The following is a 21,837-nucleotide window of genomic DNA, read 5'->3' as shown; positions in this document are numbered from 1 at the left end:
GATTGGCTGAAACTTCAAATGGCTATAACTCCCTTGTTTTTGTCAACCAAACAGGATGGGATTTAGAACATAGATAAATATAAGGGACTCCTACAAGAAGGTGTAGTCATTATGCACGTGCGTGCACGTGAAATGAGTAAAATTAAAAACACACTCGAATGAGTATATTTTTAATACTTTTGGATTAAATGCTTTGATATTAAGTAATATTAAAATTTTAGATAGTGTAGACAAAATAATATGGTCGTTACGCACATGAACACGCATGCAATGCCTATTTTTAAATATATTTTGTATTTTTCTGGGAAGACCTTGATTAAGTCTAAATTCCTTCAAGTATTTCTTATTTAATAGAGATTACAGGGAATATGGCACCAAAAGGGAGTTGGGGAGCGTTTGGGGAACATCTGTAACGGTCCCCGTTACAATTAGCACTAGTTTAACTTGTTTTTCTTACCCCTTTCATCTGACATTTCCAAAAACACGCCAAGATCCAAATACTTGCCAGTTTAAAATATTTTCACGTGATTTTGAAGGGATGGTGTCCCCCAATGCATTACTAACGCTAACGAGAGGCATAGATCAGACAGTAATCAGACAAACCTACTGAGCTGATTGACCCGTTAATGTCTTCCTTATGCTGCGGCTGGTACTACTATCTTTATTTCCCTCCTGTTGCTGTGCTCTGGTGGCAGCTGTTTCTTGGTGGAAATTTTGGCGGGTGTAAGTACAGTAGCAGTACATGTGCGCTTGGGCATCTCTTTGAAAAGTATTTGAGATATTTGGAAAAAAAATTCTAAAATGTTAGCAGCATACTTAGACAAGGGATTATAAGTTTCAAGTCGAATTAAACGTAAATCACGCATTTTACCATTAAGTCCCAGGGCAGCAGATCTTTATTTGAAAATGTTTCTTATAGTTAGTAGGACTCAAAACGTGTATCATGGAGGGGAGTTGGCTATTGACTGTTCCAATGCTTTGCGCAAATATTGCGCGCGCATCACACCATATGGGACGAAAAGATAAACGGAATTATAACGTGTGCACTTCATAAATCCGATTACCGGGTATTTAAAACCAGTTGTGATCATATTGAGAACTCTAATTTACTAAAGTGATAACTTTGAATTACTTAAGTCAACTGTAACATTTTTGTTAGGGATGATTTATACATTAGTCACTTTCAGATTCTGATTTTTTATCTTGTTAATCTGTGCTGTAATTGTTGCTATCTTCATAAAAAGTTTTCAAATTTTGGCATTTTACACACACACATTGCTGCGCACAATAACATCTAAGTAATTCCTGATCAAACATTACCTCAACATACAGAAAATGTGTATTTTCTGCAGCAACATTAATTTCTTTGATATTTTTATCAACATGTCTTATTTAGGAGGAACTGCAGAATAACAAAGCACAACTGTCACGACCCGCTCAACCTACAATCTGCACAAGATCTACAACATATCTAGGTGCATGGTCCATATCATATTTTATATATATTGCATGATAGAGAGGAAAGATTTATGTAGGCAAGAAAAATCGCATTCCTCGAGGGGAGTACGATATCTCTTGCTTGAATAACTATTTCCCGAACACAAAGGCAATGAATTGTTTATTGTACCGGAACAAGTAAAAACTTTTATGAAAATAATTTAAACTTTCAAATTCGGCCCGCTCTCTAAATCATATTCATTTTTAACGCAAAGTTACTGAAACTCTAATCAGCAATTTTTGACGTAAACCAGGCAATTGTAACGTCTACTACTCTCGGGAGTTTTCTACAGCGAAACGAGGACTTTATGTCGGAAAATGCCCTAAGCATCTGAAGAAGTGGAATAGGATAAAAAGCATGCTGACGACTATGAAATACAAAGTTTTACCGGGTATAGCCCAATCACGTGATAAACTAACACCAATCAAATAGCACGTTCTGTTGAATAACTATTCTGAGGTATAATAAAAAGATTTCTATTTTAACTTCTAAATCTGTCTCTGCAATGTTGAAATTGTTCCCAGTGGCGATGTTAAGAGTTCTTCCACCATTTTGAAGGGGGAAGGTGGGAGAATGAGGTGCTCTGCTCTTTGTACCAAGGGCAGCTGCTTTCAAGACCGCAACTTCAATGAAGTAGCTTAAAGAAATCTTTAATAGTGTTTTTCTCTTACATAGCTGTGATGGCGGATACAGAGACAACACTATGGTATAAGATTCCGCACTTTAATTTTTAAGCGTAGTGTCGCCAATAATACACAATATTACAATGACTTACAGATGTCAGATAAACGCGTCCTGTTGGGACTGCATTCAAAATCAAGGGAGAGAGGGAGAGAGTTACGTCACACTCCGCATCATTGCAGGACACGTGACCGGGGGCTACATGGGAATTCGTCCCAAGCTTCAGGCCCACTACACCTCCCCCCCCCCCCCCCCCCATTTTGTTACAGGGCGTCCCAGCCAGTGAGATTTATCCTATTGGACAAAATATCATATACAAACATTAAAAAGTTAATATCTAGCAGGGCTTATCTTTCATACATGCACATGCATAGACACAATAATAAATCTTTAAACATTAATGCCTATATTAATAAGAATCACAAGTTTAACAGTATAAACACATTTACTCATCCTCCACGTCATCTCGGATTACACCGGAATACACCGTGGTCGAACGCTGATGTTCTCGGATAGGCTCTGCATACTACATCTAAAGTGCAGCCAATAAATCAGGATTACCTGATTTAGGTAAGTACAGGGAAGTGCTAAGGGCTGTAAGCAACCCGGCTATAGCACAATTAATCTACAAGCCCCCCCCCCCCCGTCAACTGAGCCCCCCCCCCCCCCAAAAAAAAAAGACTCTAAAATTTCTAAAAGGCCAAATCCGCTATCACCTAGCTGCGGCAACTTGACCGTACCCCTCTCCGATGTGCCTAGGGACCATCGAAGCTTCAACTCCACAAGGGAAGTCGGGACTGTCTGCCTCGACCAAAAACCTATCGGCAGGAATAGCCTTGACGTCCATTAACGTGAAACAATCCTGTGCAGGGACGCGTCCCAAAGGGTCGTCCTCAGTTCCCTTAATAACTAAAACCATGTCAGTACTAAATGTCGCCTGGCGGGAAATTAATTTAAGGTTCAAATTATAAATGATTCAAAATATATTAAAAAAATCCTTTTGAAAAATCAATAAAGAGATAAAAATATCAGAATCAATCATGTTGAAAATACAATTGTTTATGCCACATAAAAAGAAAAGTGTCAAAGAAAAAAAAAGTGTCTTCTCTTCTGAGACCATAAAGAAATGAAGCAGCAAACAGTAAAAAAAACATAAACAGTTATCCGAGTATTATCTCCAACCGGCCTCCTCGGACATCTCCGTCGTTAATCTTTTCTTGTGGGTACGACATTTCTTCATTTGAGAGTTGAAACCAAAGAATAAGCACTTCCTTGGACAAATATCTGCGCACTCAGTCAACGATCGAGCATCATGTTCTCCTAAAAGCTCGTCATTTGATATTTTATCATTCATCTCCAGTTTTGCGGTATATTTCTGAGAAAAAGATGGTATCTTTAAACAAAACTATTAAGCTGACAATTAAAGAGATAACACACCGATTGCTAATTAAAAAAAAATAATAACAGTAATGACATCATGAATCTTTTTTTTTTTCAAGTCCTCCTTAAGTTTTGTTTCGGCGGTATTTGTAGTTCTCATTTTCTGCAAGCTGTTTAAGATGAATAAAACTTCAATTAATCAGTAATCAACCTACAGTAAGGAAGAGTATAATATATCATGATTCATATTTTATATTTCAGTTGGTATTCATAGTTTACATTAAGTTGGTAATCCTATATAATTAATTCAATTTGACACATACTTGGTATCCAGGAAACTTTAGCACATGCCGGATTTTAACTTTTAAAGGGCTGCCTTTCCTTTTACTCGGTTGTAACATATTCCTCCGTTTTACCTGGTATGTATGATCAGACTGAAAAATAATTTTAGAAGTTATCAACAATACAGCACAGTATCTGGTTGAACTATATAATCACAGAAGCTACATATAGTTTGTCCCAAGATATTTCTGCCGCAGATTTATTAAAAGCATAATCATAGTAATAAATTTACTCCTAATTGTAAATCAGATGTTAACAGATTTCTCACAAAGTCTTGCCATTTCATTACATATACTGCTTGAGGGATATAATCTTGGTGGACACAGTCTTTTTAAAAATAAACCTTGCATTGTTGATACACGAGATAATCCACATATGCCATTCCACCCCTGAATATTGAAGGTCCTATGTCACATACACATTCGCTTGTGGGAATTTCTCTGCAATACTTTGATTCAATCCATGAGCTTTTACAGTTAAACAATTACATTGATGAACAATGGCTTCTACCTCACTGTTAAGTAAATCACCTTGTATCTCCTGGAGACTCGTGATGTAAAATGAATCTATTTTTTTAAAAACACCCTTGTTTTTATAAAAAAAAAAGCAACAACTATAAAAAAAACAGTTCAATCTTTTTATTCAAATCTTGTGTAATCTACGTACTTAAAGAATTTTTCTTTAAAGTTTCTCTAGCTGCAATGGCTTCAGGTTTCTTCCAGGCTCCTATCTCCAATTGTATCCAATCTCTGGGGTCCAATTCTTTGTTTCTCTCCTCAGGTTTCAGAACACTATATTCTTCATAGTCACCTCCTTGCTTGTAAAACATACTTTCCAATTCTGGGGTACTGTGAGACATAGCAAATCTGGCAGTACAGTGAACTTTACAGATATCCAGTCCTCCTACTGGTCTTTTCATTTGAATGAATCCCCTGATTTGATGCAGTTCTCCTGTCCAGGGATGCCTTTCCTTTTGTAAAATCAAATACTGGAAACTGATGTGGAAATCATCTTCGTTGCTCAGAAACAAGTCTATATCTTCTTTGGGCTCTGAAATGATGAAAGTCCAATTAATGGCTATTCTGTAACATCTGTCTGGAAATTTAGGATCCTTCACAGGCTCATGCAGGGGTAAATATTCATTCCTAGGTTCCGGATCCATTGTTTTCAACTCCATTCTTCTTTGTTGAGGAGCTTTGTGATCCCCCATAGGTTCCGTCATTCTCTTTTCTAATAAGGCAAATTTGTCAATGTCCTCCTCCATGTCTACTTCTAATATTCTTGGAATTTGCTTGCCAAACTGTCTTTTACTCAACCACATACCCAACTGAGGAGGATCGTCTTTGACACGTTGTTTTTATACCCATCTTGAAAGATAAGGGTCGTGTGCAAAAATTATACGATAGACCTACGTTTTTTATGCTGAATACACAGGTAACACTTGGCAGCGACTCAAGAATGTGATTCTGACGTCACGATTTCATTCACAGTCTAAAGTCTAGCCAGCCAGCCAGTTCAAACTGGATTTTCTGAAAACAATAACAAAGACAGACAAGAACACAGATTTGATTTTCATTCTTTATTAACAACAACAACAATACAGTGTTTTTAAACCAATTCGCCAAGTATCTGAGTAGTATAGCCGACATATAGGGTGGGTAAACAATGGCCCTTTTGTTTGGGAGAACAATGGAAAAAACAATGGGGATGACCGCGGGTTGACCTTTAGGAGCCATGACTGTGACAGAGAACAATGGAGCAAGGTCAGGGATGACCGCGGGTTGACCTTAAGGACACATGACCGTGGCGGAGAACAATGGTGCAAGGTCAGGGGTGACCGCGGGTTGACCTGAAGGAGGACATAACCGTGACCGAGAACAATGGAGCTAGGTCAGGGCTGACCGTGGGTTGACCTGAAGGGGGGAATGACCATGACCGAAAACAATGGAGGTAAGTTAAGGATGGTTAACCTGGAGGAGACATCCGAGACAACCAGATAAGAACGGACTGCTGGTTGACCTGGTGGAGACATCACCACGAGAATAAAACTAAACTGCGAAATAATATGCGAAAATACTTATTATCCCTCTGAAGAGTTTATTAAAATGTTGAAGTAGATATAATGTTATCTTTATCTAATTCAGGAAGAACATTATTATGAGTGAAATGTGGTAGATTCTTGTATACACAACGAATACCTTTTGTATTTTAAATCCACCCCTCGCAATTTATCCATGCGCGTTGTATCCGTGACGATTAAACTTCAAAACATATTAACGGTCAAATGAATACATTTAAAAAATGAAGACATCTCTGTGGTCGTGACGATAATATATCGGAGGAGAAATACTATGGTAGATTGAATGAGAACAGATTCAGGGATTTATCAGAACCTAAATAGGTATCTTTAACAGTATCAGAGAGATCAGATTCAGGGATTTATCAGAACCTAAATAGGTATCTTTAACAGTATCAGAGAGAGAGCAAGATGCCGGGTCTTGTTTACATAAAGGTCATTATGTTGTACAGATTTATTCATATATTACCGTAACGTACCTTCAAGCACAAGTCAAGAGATGTACACGGAAGATCGTATAAGTTATACTGTATAACCTGCAGATATTAATGTATTGTTTACGATAACTTGTGTATAAAAATACGCACGATGTCTAACAATCAAAAAAACTCTAACCATCGGCATACATTCCACTACATTGTTTCCTCTTTTTTGTTGAATAAACTCAACACATAGTACTACTGTTGTACAATCAATTATTTAAAATCGAGCATACCGAAGATCAGATATTAAATGATTTTTCATACGATATCTTGTGTATTTATTTAAAAAAAAGAAATACACACGATGTCTAAAAATCAAATAAGCTCTGACCATCGGCATACATTCCACTACAATGTTTTCTCTTTTTTAAAATAAACTCCACACACAGTACTACTGTTGTACAATCAATTATTTAAAATCGAGCATACCGAAGATCAGATATTAAATGATTGTTTATACGATATCTTGTGTATTTATTAAAAAAAAAAGAAATACACACGATGTCTAACAATCAAATAAGGTCTAACCATCTGCATACATACCACTACAATGTGACTCCCTTTTTGAATGAAATCGACACAACCAAGAAATAATTTTGTGATCATTTATTTTTATCAAAAACTCCGCAATTATTCTTGTTTGTTTCTGAAAGCAGAGAAAAGAGATATAAATCACAATGTACCTCAATATTGTTGTATGGGGAAAAAATTGGCTAACTATCATTTAAAAAATAATATTAACTGACTTATAATGAAAATGATAATAATTAATTTTTTTCTCTACATCAGTTGGAAAAAAGGAACTGAATTACTGAAAATCTAGAAAAACCCACACGACTTACGTTTTCTGAGGGTCCTGGCTCGCAGGAATAGTACTGTAATTGTGAAATCAGTTTAACATTAATTTTCGACACGAAAATTTATATTACTGGAAAACGAAACTAAAAACGATTCGTTCACTTTCTTCCGTTGAAAATTATTATTCTACATATTGAAAAAAGAAAAGTTCAAAAATTGAAAAATTACTTATTCCTCATCCCACTCCTCCCTGAAAGAAAGAATTTAATCAATAAAAATATTAATATTCCCACAGCATTTATAATGAAAAAGCAGTTAAAGCGCTCTTTTTTTTTTACAACACTTGTAATGATTTATTTTATTATAAAAATTCGAATACATACGATAGGCTAAAAGCCTCGATAATGATCGGATCTCCCAGTTCGGAAGACGGTCTACAATAAGGAGACGTAATTAATAATAAGAAATATATATGTAATGAACGGCAAAGGATTAAATGTAAAATGAATTGTAACCCAAATATAGAATTTTACTCACTGAGTGAGGGTGATAACCCTTCTAAGTCTGAAAAACAAACCAGAAAAGAAACTCGATTAGACTAAACCCGACTATTAAGAATGGTATTTTTTAAATGACAAAGATGAATAACTTAAAGTATATTTACATGGGGCGTTTTGGTGCGTTTGGTGGTGCACTATAAAGAAAAAGTGATTGAGATAAAATTAAAAAAGAAATAAATAGTAAAGAAAAGATTAAAGAATGAGATATATATTAAAATTTAAATGATTTGAAATATTCTTTACTGAAATAAAAAAAAAGGCATTTCTCTTATTAGTAGTATAAGGCGTCTAGCTAGCGCGGAAGTGACGTCATAACCAGAAGTGGGCGGAAATGGTTAACCGGAAGTGGCTGAAGCGGAAGTGGGGTATCTGGACCCTAAGTGGTCTAACGGAAGTGGGGTAGCGGAAGCGGAAGTGGGCTAGCCAGAAGTGCCCTAGCCTGAAGCATCCTAGATGGCCGGGTCAACTGAGTGCACTTTTGGCCCCTGGGGGATAGCCGGTTCAACTGAGTGCAGCCCCTGGGGGATAGCCTGGTCAAGGGAGTGCAGCCCCTGGGGGTCTGTGGGGGATAGCCGGGTCAATTCATTACATATAGCCCCTAAATACGGGGTGGGGGGGGGGGGCGCTTACACTGTGTTTACATTATACTATACGTTGATACTACGATTTTTGGCAGCGACTCAAAAAGAATGTCATTATGACGTCACGCATTCATTCACAGTCTAGACAGCCTAGCCTAACCAGTTCAAACTGGTTTTACTGAAAAACAAGAACACTAACACACACACACACAATACTAGAACAAGACAGATTTTATTCAGAATGAAAAAAAAAATACAATTACATTTTCTGTTTCTTCTTCTGTCCCATATCACTGGTCAGGGATAGTTTCCTCTTGGTTTCCTGAGGCTTTTTTCTTTAGTTTTTTCTATGTCTTTTACCAATACGAAGCATGGATCCCTCTGTTTAATTTTCTTACTCTCTCCTGATCCCCATGGTCCTTCTTTTTTCTGGTCAGTGGTTCCCTCCCTCTCATTTTTTGTCTTTCCTGTTGATGACTTTGTGATTGGGGATAATTGGGCACTAATGTAACAAAATCCACTGTTGTTGTAACATTTCAGTTTATCCAGCTTGTTTTCAAGATCACTCACCTTGGTGTTCAATTTATTCACCTTGTTATCAACATCATTCATCTTGGTGTTCAGTTGATTCATCTTGTTATCCAGAGCAGATAGCATGTTAACAATCCCATCCAAAGTTGTATTTAAAATCCCCATATCTTCTTTATTCATGTCTTCAGGAAAATTATACATGTCCAAATTTAAATCCAAATCCACTGCATCCTTTATTAACTCTGTCCTGGGAGCTCCTACATATCCTTCAGGTGTCACAAAATACTGGGGATTTTCTGAAGTATTCATCATTTCTTCTATTTCTTCACCTGTGTCCAGTTTTTTGAAAAATATCAACAACTAAGACTGATCATCAAATTTTACAGTTTTGCTTTATATATACCTGCTGTGGGGCCCGTGTGCACCTTTTACTTGGCTTTTTATACCTGTTACATCATCTGTAAAGGACCGTGTGCAAAAAATTAGGGGGGCCGTGTGCACTTTTTACCTGCGTTTTCTATACCTGTTGCATCACCTGTAAGGGGGTCGTGTGCAAAAGAAATATACGTTTTACATACGTTTTCTACGAGGGTGGGGTATAAAAATGAGAAAAAAGTAAAAAAAAAAATTTTTTACTGTGGCAGGACATAGATGCGATGAAAAAAAAAGTATGTATTCAATACGGAATGAAATACCTGGAAATTTCACACAGGTTAAGAAAATCAGTGACTTTTAATACCAAACCTCAAAAATCAAAAATCTACGAATTACTAACCCCCACCGAAGACCAGAGAGGTCCTCCCCCTGGATGCAATGAGTAGCCGATCGAAATACAATTCCGGAGGATTTTTTTTTTTTAAAAAGAAATAAAAATATAAAAATCTTGTAATACTACATCACTGTTATGTTATTATATGACGTCATATACACTCGGGTTCGGGATCGGGTTCCCTCAATTTCGCTTTCTCACTGTGGTGGGCGTGTTTACCAAAAGCGATTTTTTTTGTGTTAGCCAATCACATTTGAGCACGTGATTGGATTTTCCATGTTTTGCCGCGATTGAAGTATCGTCTGCTTTTGTTTATAAATACAGACCCTCCGAGCTTTCAGTATCACTCCTTCGTGACGGATTTCTTATCTACACAGAAGAAAGAAGAAGAAGATGACTCAGGAATTTCTACAAGATTTGTGGATGATTCCGGGGATCAGTATAGAGACCCATGTCATCGTCAGACGCCTTGATACTGGGAGTAGTATAGCCGACATATGGGGGGGGGGGTAAACAATGGGCATATTGTTTGAGAGAACAATGGAAAGAACAATGGGGATGACCGCGGGTTGACCTTTAGGAGCCATGACCGTGCCATACTTATTATCCCTCTGAAGAGTTCATTAAAATACTGAAGTAGATATAATGTTATCTTTATCTAATTCAGGAAGAACATCATTATCAGAGAAATGCGGTAGATTCTTGTATACACAAAGAATACCTTTTGTATTTTTAATCCACCCCTCGCAATTTATCCATGCGCGAAGACATCTTTCCGTCACGATTAAACTTCAAAACATATTAACGGTCAAATGAATACATTTAAACACATGAAGACATCTCTGTGGCCGTGACGATAATATATCGGAGGAGGAATACTAAGGTAGATTGAATGAGATCAGATTCAGGGATTTATCAGAACCTAAATAGGTATCTTTAACAGTATCAGTGAGAGCAAGATGCTGGGTCTTGTTTCATAAAGGTCACAATGTTGTACAGATTTATTCATATATTACCATGACGTACCTTCAAGCACAAGTCAAGAGGGGGATACCGAAGATCGTATAAGTTATACAGTATAACCTGCAGATATGAATGGATTGTTTACGATAACTTGTGTACATGTATAAAATACACACGATGTCTAGCAATCAAATGAGCTCTAACCATTGGCATACATTCCACTACAATGTTTTTCCTTTTTTTTGAGTGAAATCAACACACAGTACTACTGTAGTACGATCAATTATTTAAAATCGAGCATACCGAAGATCATATATTAGATGATTGTTTACGATATCTTGTGTGTTTCTTTTTTCTTAAATAAATATACACGATGTCTAGCAATCAAATAAGCTCTTACCATCGGCATACATTCCACTACAATGTTTTCTCTTTTTAATAAACTCAACATACAGTACTACTATAGTACACTCAATGATTTAAAATCGAGCATACCGAAGATCAGATATTAGATGATTGTTTATACGATATCTTGTGTATTTATTTAAAAAAAAAGAAATACACACGATGTCTAACAATCAAATAAGCGCTAACTATCGGCATACATTCCACTACAATGTTTTCTCTTGAATAAACTCAACACACAGTACTACTGTAGTACAATTAATTATTTAAAATCGAGCAGTAGTATAGCCGACATATGGGGGGGGGGGGTAAACAATGGGCCTATTGTTTAGGAGAACAATGGAAAGAACAATGGGGTTGACCGCGGGTTGACCTTTAGGAGCCGAGAACAATGGAGCAAGGTCAGGGATGACCGCGGGTTGACCTTTAGGACACATGACCGTGGCGGAGAACAATGAAGCAAGGTCAGGGCTGACCGCGGATTAACCTTGAGGACACATGACCGTGACTGAGAACAATGGAGCAAGGTCAGGGATGACCGCGGGTCGACCTGAAGGGGGGAATCACCATGACCGAGAACAATGGAGGTAAGTCAAGGATGGTTAACCTGGAGGACACATCTTAGACAGCCAGATCAGGACTGAGTGCTGGTGAACTCGGAGGAGACATCACCGCGAGAATAAGGGTGTAAGATCAATGAAGAAAACTAAACTGCGAAATAATATGTGAAAATACTTATTATCCCTCTGAAGAGTTCATTAAAATACTGAAGTAGATATAATGTTATCTTTATCTAATTCAGGAAGAACATCATTATCAGAGAAATGCGGTAGATTCTTGTATACACAAAGAAAACCTTTTGTATTTTAAATCCACCCCTCGCAATTTATCCATGCGCGAAGGCATCTTTGTATCCATCACGATTAAACTTCAAAACATATTAACGGTCAAATGAATACGTTTAAACACATGAAGACATCTCTGTGGCCGTGACGATAATATATCGGAGGAGAAATACTACGGTAAATTGAATGAGATCAGATTCAGGGATTTATCAGAACCTAAATAGGTATCTTTAACAGTATCAGTGAGAGCAAGATGCTGGGTTTTGTTTCATAAAGGTCACTATGTTGTACATTTCCATGACGTACCTTCAAGCACAAATCAAGAGGGGGATACCGAAGATCGTATAAGTTATACTGTATAACCTGCAGATATGAATGGATTGTTTACGATAACTTGTGTATAAAATTACACACGATGTCTAGCAATCAAATTCGTTCTAACCATCGGCATACATTCCACTGCAAAGTTTTTCTTTTTTTAATGAAATCAACACACAGTACTACTGTAGTACGATCAATTATTCTAAAATTGAGCATACTGAAGATAAGATATTAGATGATTGTTTATACGATATTCTGTGTATTTATTAAAAAAAAAAAAAGAAATACACATGATGTCTAGCAATCAAATTAGTTCTAACCATCGGCATACATTCCACTGCAAAGTTTTTCTTTTTTTGAATAAACTTAACACACAGTACTACTGTAGTACACTCAATGATTTAAATTCGAGCATACCGAAGATCAGATATTAGATGATTCTTTATACGATATCTTTTTTATTTATTTTAAAAAAACAAAAAAAGAAATACACACGATGTCTAGCAATCAAATAAGCTCTAACCATCGGCATACATTCCACTACAATGTTTTCTCTTTTTTTTTTTTAATAAACTCAACACACAGTACTACTGTAGTACACTCAATGATTTAAAATCGAGCATACCGAAGATCAGATATTAAATGATTGTTTATACGATATCTTGTGTATTTATTTAAAAAAGAAATACACACGATGTCTAACAATCAAATAAGCGCTAACCATCGGCATAACATTCCACTATAATGTGACTCCCTTTTTGAATGAAATCAACACACAACCAAGAAATAATTTTGTTATCGTTTATTTTTTCACCAAGAACAAAAATTATTCTTGTTTCTGAAAGCAAAGAAAAGAGAAATAAATCACAATGTACCCCAATATTGTTGTATCGGAAAAAACTTTGCTAACTATCATATAAAAAATTAATATTAACTGACTTATAATGAAAATGATAGTAATTAATTTTTTTCTCTAAATCGGTTGGAAAAAAGGAACTGAATTACTGAAAATCCCAAAAACCCATACAACTTACCTTTTCAGAGGATCCTGACTAGGGGGAATGTCACTGTAATTGTGAAATCAGTTTAACATTAATTTTCGACACGAAATTTATTATTACTGGAAAACGAAACTAAAAACGATTCGTTCACTTTCTTCCGTTGAAAATTAGTTTAGATTAAATTAGATTAAAATTAAATTATTTAACATATTGAAAAAAGTTTAAAAATTGAAAAAAAAAATTACTTACTCCTCATCCCACTCCTCTCTGAAAGAAAGAATTTAATCAATAAAAATATTAATATTCCCACAGCATTTATATTGAAAAAGCAGTTAAAGCGCTCATTTGTTTTACAACACTTGTAATGATTTATTTTATTATAAAAATTCGAATACATACGCAAGGCTGAAAGCTTCTATAATAATGGGGTCCCCTATTTCTGCGGATGGACTACAATAAGGAGACTTAATTAATAATAAGAAATATATATGTAATGAATGGCAAAGGATTAAATGTAAAATAAATTGTATCCGAAATATAAAATTTTACTCACTGTGTTAGGGTGATAAGTCTAAAAAGCAAAAGAAACTCGATTAGACTAAACTCGACTAATAAGAATGGTATTTTTTTAATGACAAAGATGAAGAACTTAAAGTATATTTACGTTGGTCTTTTAGGGGCGTTTGGTGGCGCACTATAAAGAAAAAGTGATTGAGATAAAATTAAAAAAGGAAATAAATAGTAAAGAAAAGATTAAAGAATGAGATATATTATAAAATTTAAATTATTTAAAATATTCTTTATTGAAATAAAAGAAATGCATTTTTCTGATTATTTAACTTAAAATCATTTTTCTTCATGATCATAGGTTTATATACGGTAATAATACAGTAAATCTTAATGTAAAAAGAAATGAAAAAGGAATAAATAACGGAATACGCATAAGATTTTAAAAGGTGTTACATCTTCTTTTTGGAAGATATCAAATATCATCAAGTTTATGATTGATATTTTCTTGTTTATTCAGTCTACTAACCCCTCTACGACTTTTTCGCCACCTGTGGCCTCTCTAAAACAGTAGAAAAGGGAAATTTTAGATTTAATTAGGTGCGTCCTATCTTGAAATAACAGTAAATGATGGTAATATTAATGTTACTTACTCTTTGTCTGGAGTGCTGAAACAACAGACGGTTCAATATGAGAATATATAAAAAATGAAATGATAAAGGTCTTCATGATAAATTACAGAAGTTGAAATTGTAGATGGAAATTAAAGACGGTTAATGACAGTATTTCTAGTTATGTTTTAGTAAAATAAAAATGACGATAAATTACTTTCTTGTTTTATTAACGTTAATCTACTAACTTGATTGTCTCCTCTCCTGGTCTAAATGAAAAAAAAAAACCGGAATGACATTTATGAATGAAGTAGTGTGAAAGATTTAAATATCAGGTAAAGATGTTAAACTAATGTTACTTACTCAGTATCCGGGGAGCTGAAACAACACACGTTTCAATATGAGAATAAAAAAAGTAATTATAAAAGCCTTCATATTAAATTACAGAAGTGAGATGTTATAGACGGAATTGACCGGCATTGAATGAAACCATTTCTAGTCTAATTTTTTTTTTACTGGTTTCTTTTACTGACATATCTATGAAAGTGTAAAGTCTTATTTCTTTTTAAAAATATTTGTATAGAAAATTTACTTTCATAAAAGAAATGTAATACCTTGATCTCTTCCCGTATTTAATAGCAAAAGTAATAAGATTAAAAAAAAAGAATTATTTTTATTATCTATCAAAGAAATGACATAATTCGTTAGTAACAAAAAAATGTGAGAAAAGTACTTACGGACACGGGAGGTTTTCTATTTTAGAGATGACCAGGGACAATTCCCTGGTCATTTCGTTTATTTCCTCACAAATACATCTGGTTAAAGAAAAAAGAAACATGAGAAAGTCACTGATAAAGAAATTCAATGCGCCCAAGTACTAGTATTCATCGAATGTGTATAAAAAATATAAATGAACATACTTATCCATATTTTTAGAGATAGGTAAAGTTTGAAGGGTATATTTTCTCTTTTTATTGGGGAAAAAAACACGTGATTTGAGTACCCAATTTGAATAATAATAAATTTGGGATTTTGAAATGTATATAGTGAATCTGACGATGAGAGAAAAAATGTAAAATATGTGTTGGTCATCATTTTTTCTAATCAGAGAGAGACGAGAAAAAAAATCCTTAACCATGAAATTAAAACTGTTCATCTGTAATTGAAACATGTCACAGAAATTATTCCGATGACATTTTTACAATCAGTTCCTAACGATCAATTAGCACATTTCTGCTCAAATTCAGTGACTTTTATTATGATTGCATGCACTGTACATCAATTTTAATCAGTTGATAAGTGAATAAAATCACGAGTGAAAAGAAAGGATGACCACATTGACCAGTATACACCCTTAGATAAAAGTCCACCAGAGTTATATTTTGAACTCGTTCATTATTAAATTAAGGTATCACTAAAAATGGAAAATACAATTGAATTCAGTTTATTTTTCCACATCGTTTTGTTTGCTAGCGCTTGCCAGGAGTGCAATTACGTTGTCGGCGACTATGCGACATGCTCCGGAGAAAATATATGTGTCTATGGGGCGAAATATGTGGAAGTCGAGTGCTGGCTAAAAACCATCCAAACGGACGTGAGCATTGAACAATTATTAATAAGAGGACAATGCGGAAATATAAAAAAATTTGTCATCAGGGGGTGAAAACCATCGAAATGATCACTTCGGGTGACATTCTATCATGTTTAGATAAGTGTGATGAAGTAATTATTTATTGTGTACAAATATGGTTAAAAAATCACATCATTTTACCTCATCCCTGCCACAAATTTCTCACGTTATTACACTGGACTAGGTGTGTGTTTCGTAACTGCAACTGCAGTGAAGGAGGGATGCATCCGTGAGAAAAAACCGGTTTCTCACGCTGAGAGTCGCACATTGTCACAAGATGCCTTGTGAACAGGTCTTCATAAACGGCCTTCCGACTCTGGAGTGTGGTACATCTTTTTTTTCTCCCTTGGATTTCAGTTTCAATGAATTTATACATATTCTGGATAACAATATTTACATGGAATGATGTGTGAGATTTGATGTGATTTATTTACACGAATGTAATTTTTTTCAGACACCGCGACAACCACAACCATGGTTCAAGATCGTAAGTCAATGTCTTAAAAGTGTATCAGATCAGTAGAATCTGTTTTTCTTCCTTAGGGATTGATAAGTTATATAAGTTCTACAGGTCTGATGATGCTTCATGATCGTTGTTGATGATTTTAATATTTATTTTTACGATTAACATCTTGTTGATTTTAGTATTAAAATAAGTATTTCATACTATTTTAACCCATTAGTATATTTTAAATTGTTCCTATTAATATCTACAGATACACGTACGTTCGAGACAACCCAACACACGGACTCCTCTCCGACGACCTCATCCACCGACATCGGTACACAAGGAGACCTATCACTAACACCTCATTTCACATCACTACCCACCGCCGTTACGCACAGACAAGACACGACGAACTTGACCATCCTCTCGTCCATGCCGCACGGAAACTTGACTACCACAGTCCCCTTCCGTAACAATTTTAAGACGGACATGACGAATCCACTCGCGTTCTCCGCTGAGACGCACTGACGGACTATGAACATCTCAACTACCCCCTCCCCCGACACGACCTTTGTAAACACATCCCCCTCCCCCAGTTCACGCAGAGACTATACATTTAATCGTACATTCTCTACCCCCAGCAGTACGTCAACACCGGAAATCACAACCGATTCAGCGAGGGACACAACCCCTAGTGCCAGTTCGGACAAGGGTAGCGAAAACGAACTTTATTATATATTCCTTATTATTCTTATTCCTCTATTAGTGCTAATGTGTGTTTGTGTATTGCGATTAAAACAGAGAAAACGTAACCTTGTAAATACTGAAATTGAAATGGAATGTATAGACGAAGAAGACATAATATTCAACTTACCTACTAATCAATAATAAATAGCATGATTATTAAATAATATATTGTTCAAATTTTATCAAACATATAAAGAGATTTAAGAACTATCTGACACGTGTTTAACAGAATTATAAAGATCCGTGATTTATACTAGTAAACTGTACTAATCTTTTTAGCTCACCTGAGCCGAAGGCTCAAGTGAGCTTTTCTGATCACATTGTGTCCGTCGTCCGTCCGTCTGTCCGTCCGTCTGTCCGTCCGTAAACTTTTCACATTTTCGACTTCTTCTCAAGAACCACTTGGCCAATTTTGACCAAACTTGGTACAAATCATCCTTGGGTGAAGGGGAGTTAAAATCGTTAAAATGAAGGACCAAGTCCCTTTACAAGGGGAGATAATAAAGAAAAGACAAAAATAGGGTGGGTTCATTAAAAAATCTTCTTCTCAAGAACCACTAGACCAGAAAAGCTGAAACTTATGTGGAAGCATTCTGGGGTAGTGTAGATTCTAAATTGTTCAAATCATGACCCCCGGGGGAAGGGCAGGGCCACAATGGGGAATCCAAGTTTTACATAGAAATATATAGGAAAAATCTTTGAAAATCTTCTCAAGAACCACTGGGTCAGAAAAGCTGAAACTTATGTGGAAGCATCCTGGGGTAGTGTAGATTCTAAATTGTTCAAATCATGACTCCCGGGGATTGGGCGGGGCCACAAAGGGGAATCCAAGTTTTACATAGAAATATATAGAAAAAAATCTTTGAAAATCTTCTCAAGAACCATTGAGCCAGAAAAGCTGAAACTTATGTGCACATGGAAGAATCCTGGGGTAGTGTAGATTTTAAAATGTCTAAATTATGATCAGTTGGATAGGGTGGGGATGCATTATGTATTACAAGGGGGAAATCTGGTAAAGAACAGAATGGTCAAATCTTCTCAGGTGAGCGATGTGGCCCATGGGCCTCTTGTTTGTTACTAATATGAATGTTTATTTGAGTAACATATGCTCGACTAATATCCTTGTTTTTCGCATGCGTTGACACCGATGAAAATCTGAAGTAAGTATGTATTATATATTTTCTGATCAAATATGAAATGCAATTAAAGTAGTTCTATACTCGCACTACGTCATTTACAAATAGTAAAACCGGAACCGTGCATCCTTTTTCCGAGATGAGAGTTTTTAACTATATTGGTTTGACTTTTACTTAGCGTTTTAAATATCCGGTAACGATTTTGCTTGAAGTCGGTTGCGTCAACAAACACATATTGTACAGTTTAAGGATAAATTAATTAAAAAGAAAAGACTGGGAACATCTTTCAGTTGACAGAAATAATTAGGTAATAAAACGATATTTCTGTGAATGATGTATGTTTGATATGCTGCGTCGAAAACACGGACCATATACATGCTACATCAGAACATGACTTACATGACTGTATCAAACTATCGAGGCGACTATTGTCGGCGGCCAAGTTGAAGCTAATAGTGATAATTCGGAAGAAAAGTAATGACTACGATTTGACTTAGAAAATTCATGGATTTTACTAATCAAACATTACAAAATTTACTTTAAATAATAATAATTGCATAAAACACACAACCCCTCCCCCCAACCTGCTTACCCACGAACCCCAATGCAAAATTATCTTTTGAATAAGTATTTGACAAAAGTTGATTCACTTGCAGCATACTGTGTTACTTTCTGTAACAAAATCATCCAGTTTCTGAGAATCAGTGAATTACTTTCATTTTCATCGTCTCCAATTTAAAGACAAGTGTGTTTTATTTTTTTTTTCGAGTAAAATAAGATAAATTTTAGGGACAATAGGTTTTGGATGTGTATAATTATTGTTTTAAATAATGTACAAGCTTGTTAATACAAGTATACACTCAAACATTAACAATATTACAGAAATATGTGGCAATACATTACTTCTGGAAGAAAGAAAACAGGGGGGTACCTTTAGTGTAGAGCTCATACCACGAAAAGTAATGCGTCAACATATAATTTTTTAAGCTTATTATTTTTCTTAAATATAATTTAGTAAAAATAATGCAAATTTACGAAGTTTGAGTCCATAATTTTTTTTTAAATGACCGAGATTGTCCTGGAAAGCATATTTTCTCATATTAAATTTTGATACAATATCCTAACAAAGTGCGTCTATTTATAATAATTCGTGCAAAACAATGATATTTTATTGTTTAATAACATGTTTCTACTCTATTTTGGGTATTAAAGTTGAATATTTAGACTTAAATTAATTTATATACAACAAAATCTAGGATAGGTAAAATTTCAGTATTTTACATTTCGGGGTATATACTCCGATAGGCTATAGCGGAAAAGTGAACATGTTGACATATAATTTTTCTTGTGTCTATCCATTGCTGGGATGTATGTCTATCTTATAAAAGCAGATTTTTAAAGATTGAGCCCATTTAGTGCCGAGTATAGAACTACCTTAACTTTATAGTGATTTGTTAAAAATTCATGCTCAGATTGAAAATTAATGTCATATGTTTTTACAAGTAATTAATTTCCAAATTAATAATTACATTTGCTACATCCTACGGACTTGCAGTAACTAGTGTGTGTTTGTTCGTGATCCTCATATTATCATGGATTGCAAGAGTACTCCTCAGGAGGATGGGATTGACTTGTCGGTTGCCCGTCAAGGGAGATGTCCGTGCGAATAGGTAATTTCTTTCTTTCTCTCTCTAAAATTACATTCAAAAACTGCTTACTATCTAATCTCGTACTAAGTAATAAGTAAGAAAAAATTCAGTACGAAAACATATTTATATCATACAGGAAACCAGGCCGAGGTGAGGATATTGAGATGAGAGAGATTGGGGTTGCTGTGGACATAGAGGAGGAGGAAGAGGAACAGGAAACACGTCGGTAATCTCTCCGGGAGCGAAAGGAGTAAGGGTAAGTTCATATTGTGAATATCAGTATACGTAGCATGAACGTATTATAAAGTAATATTGTATGTTTTCATTATTTTGTATATTTGATTTTTAAGATGACGAAAGAAGAACGGAGAAGGAAGTCCAAGGAGGATAGTTGATTAATTAGGGATTGTGGAATTAAGTCCAGATATATGTGGAACAATGAAGAAAGTCCAGGAAGGACAGTATATGTTCATATTAAGAAACTGTGTAAAATGTGTTCTGGATAAGAAACTGGAAAACGATGAAGAAAGTCCAGGAAGGGCAAAATATGTTCATGTTAAAAAACTGTGTAAAATGTGTTCTCGTTAAGAATCTGTAGATCTGTGACTGCAGTCCAGGAAGGACAGTACGTGTACACGTGAAGAAACTGTAAATTGTGTTCTCATTAAGAATCTATAGAACGACGAAGAAAGGACAGTACATGTATGCATTAAGAAAACTGAATTTGCCATTAATAAATTTGTAAACTTTTTATTTCTTTTTATTTACTAAATGTATATACATTTATTTAGTGATAGTTTGTTGGAACTAAATTGGTGATTGATTAATGATTTTTATTTAATCTACAAAAAGTGAACAATATGTGTAATGACAGAAATTATGCCCATGTTTGGAGGTATCATGTGTATTTTTTAATAAAATACACAAGTTGTCTGAACCAATCATCTAATACCCGAACTTTGGTATGAAACGTAAAAAGACAGCGAAAAGAATTTACGCACGAATAGACTACGAGGAGGATTTTAAGATTAAATCTATTTATTTTAGAAAAAGTGTAAAACACAGACTAAGGATGACAAAAAGAATTCCCCACCCTGTTTGAACCTTTTAAATCATTGGTAACAAATAATGTGTGTTCACGCCCATGTTATTTGATTGATGGGTATCGTGTATTTTTTTAACTAAATACACAGGTTTGTCTTAACGCATGGCCAACAAAATGGAGTCCTTGAGGTGAAAGAGGTACCTATATCGGTTCTTTATAGACCCAAGAGGACATGTTCCATATCGTCTTGGTTCAAAGGAGGAACGAAAGCAACTTGAAAACGATAAATTGGAGTCCCAAAGGAAGAGAAGGGAACAGGTGAGGGATTTATTTGCGCCTTTCCCATTGGAAGAAGAATGGAGAACCAATTCGAGGGATGAGGTGATAGATATCTTCCCTGGAGAAAGTGCCGGTACTACATTGGTCATTAAATGTCTCGTGGGTCACGACAATAAGAAAACTGACTGTGAGATAATGGAAGAAAAGTGTATTATTCAAGACTTTTGAGAGAACTGTATATCAAAATGGACCTTAAAATTGATGTTTATTGATTGTATTGATTATTCACTTTCTATTTATATTTTGCTATGATTAATATTTTGTTATCATCAATTTTTTATTTTTATAAATAAAAATATAATAATTGTCTAAGGGGGGGGATGTGGTAGTTTCTGTCATTTATGAATTATTTACATTACATGATTTATTCAACATAAGGTTTACTTACTTCTTTACGTAATTTCTTTATCTTCGTATTCGATTTGTTTATTGATGAAACCGGAAAAGAGTTATCTTTTATTTTCAAACGTATTTTATTTCGAGACGTTTCA

General features: G+C 35.1%; 1 protein-coding gene across 1 annotated transcript; it reads left to right on the top strand.

Annotated features, from left to right (window-relative positions):
• The first annotated feature begins 16,300 nt into the window (after positions 1-16,300).
• LOC134253750 (uncharacterized) lies at positions 16,301-20,713 on the top strand. The gene is made up of 4 exons (XM_062736331.1): positions 16,301-17,142; positions 19,869-19,983; positions 20,099-20,218; positions 20,313-20,713. Exons 1-3 carry the CDS (start codon positions 16,965-16,967, stop codon positions 20,190-20,192), a joined length of 387 nt encoding a protein of 128 aa, XP_062592315.1. The 5' UTR covers positions 16,301-16,964; the 3' UTR covers positions 20,193-20,218; positions 20,313-20,713.
• The last annotated feature ends 1,124 nt before the right edge of the window (positions 20,714-21,837 follow it).

The sequence above is a fragment of the Saccostrea cucullata genome, unplaced genomic scaffold (genome assembly GCF_032062105.1).
Source record: "Saccostrea cucullata isolate Sc308-1 unplaced genomic scaffold, CSIRO_AGI_Scuc_v1 ctg1502, whole genome shotgun sequence".
In the NCBI taxonomy this organism is placed as follows: Eukaryota; Metazoa; Mollusca; class Bivalvia; order Ostreida; family Ostreidae; genus Saccostrea; species Saccostrea cuccullata.
Note: the sequence above shows the minus strand (reverse complement) of the source record. Positions and strands in the feature narration are given on the sequence as shown.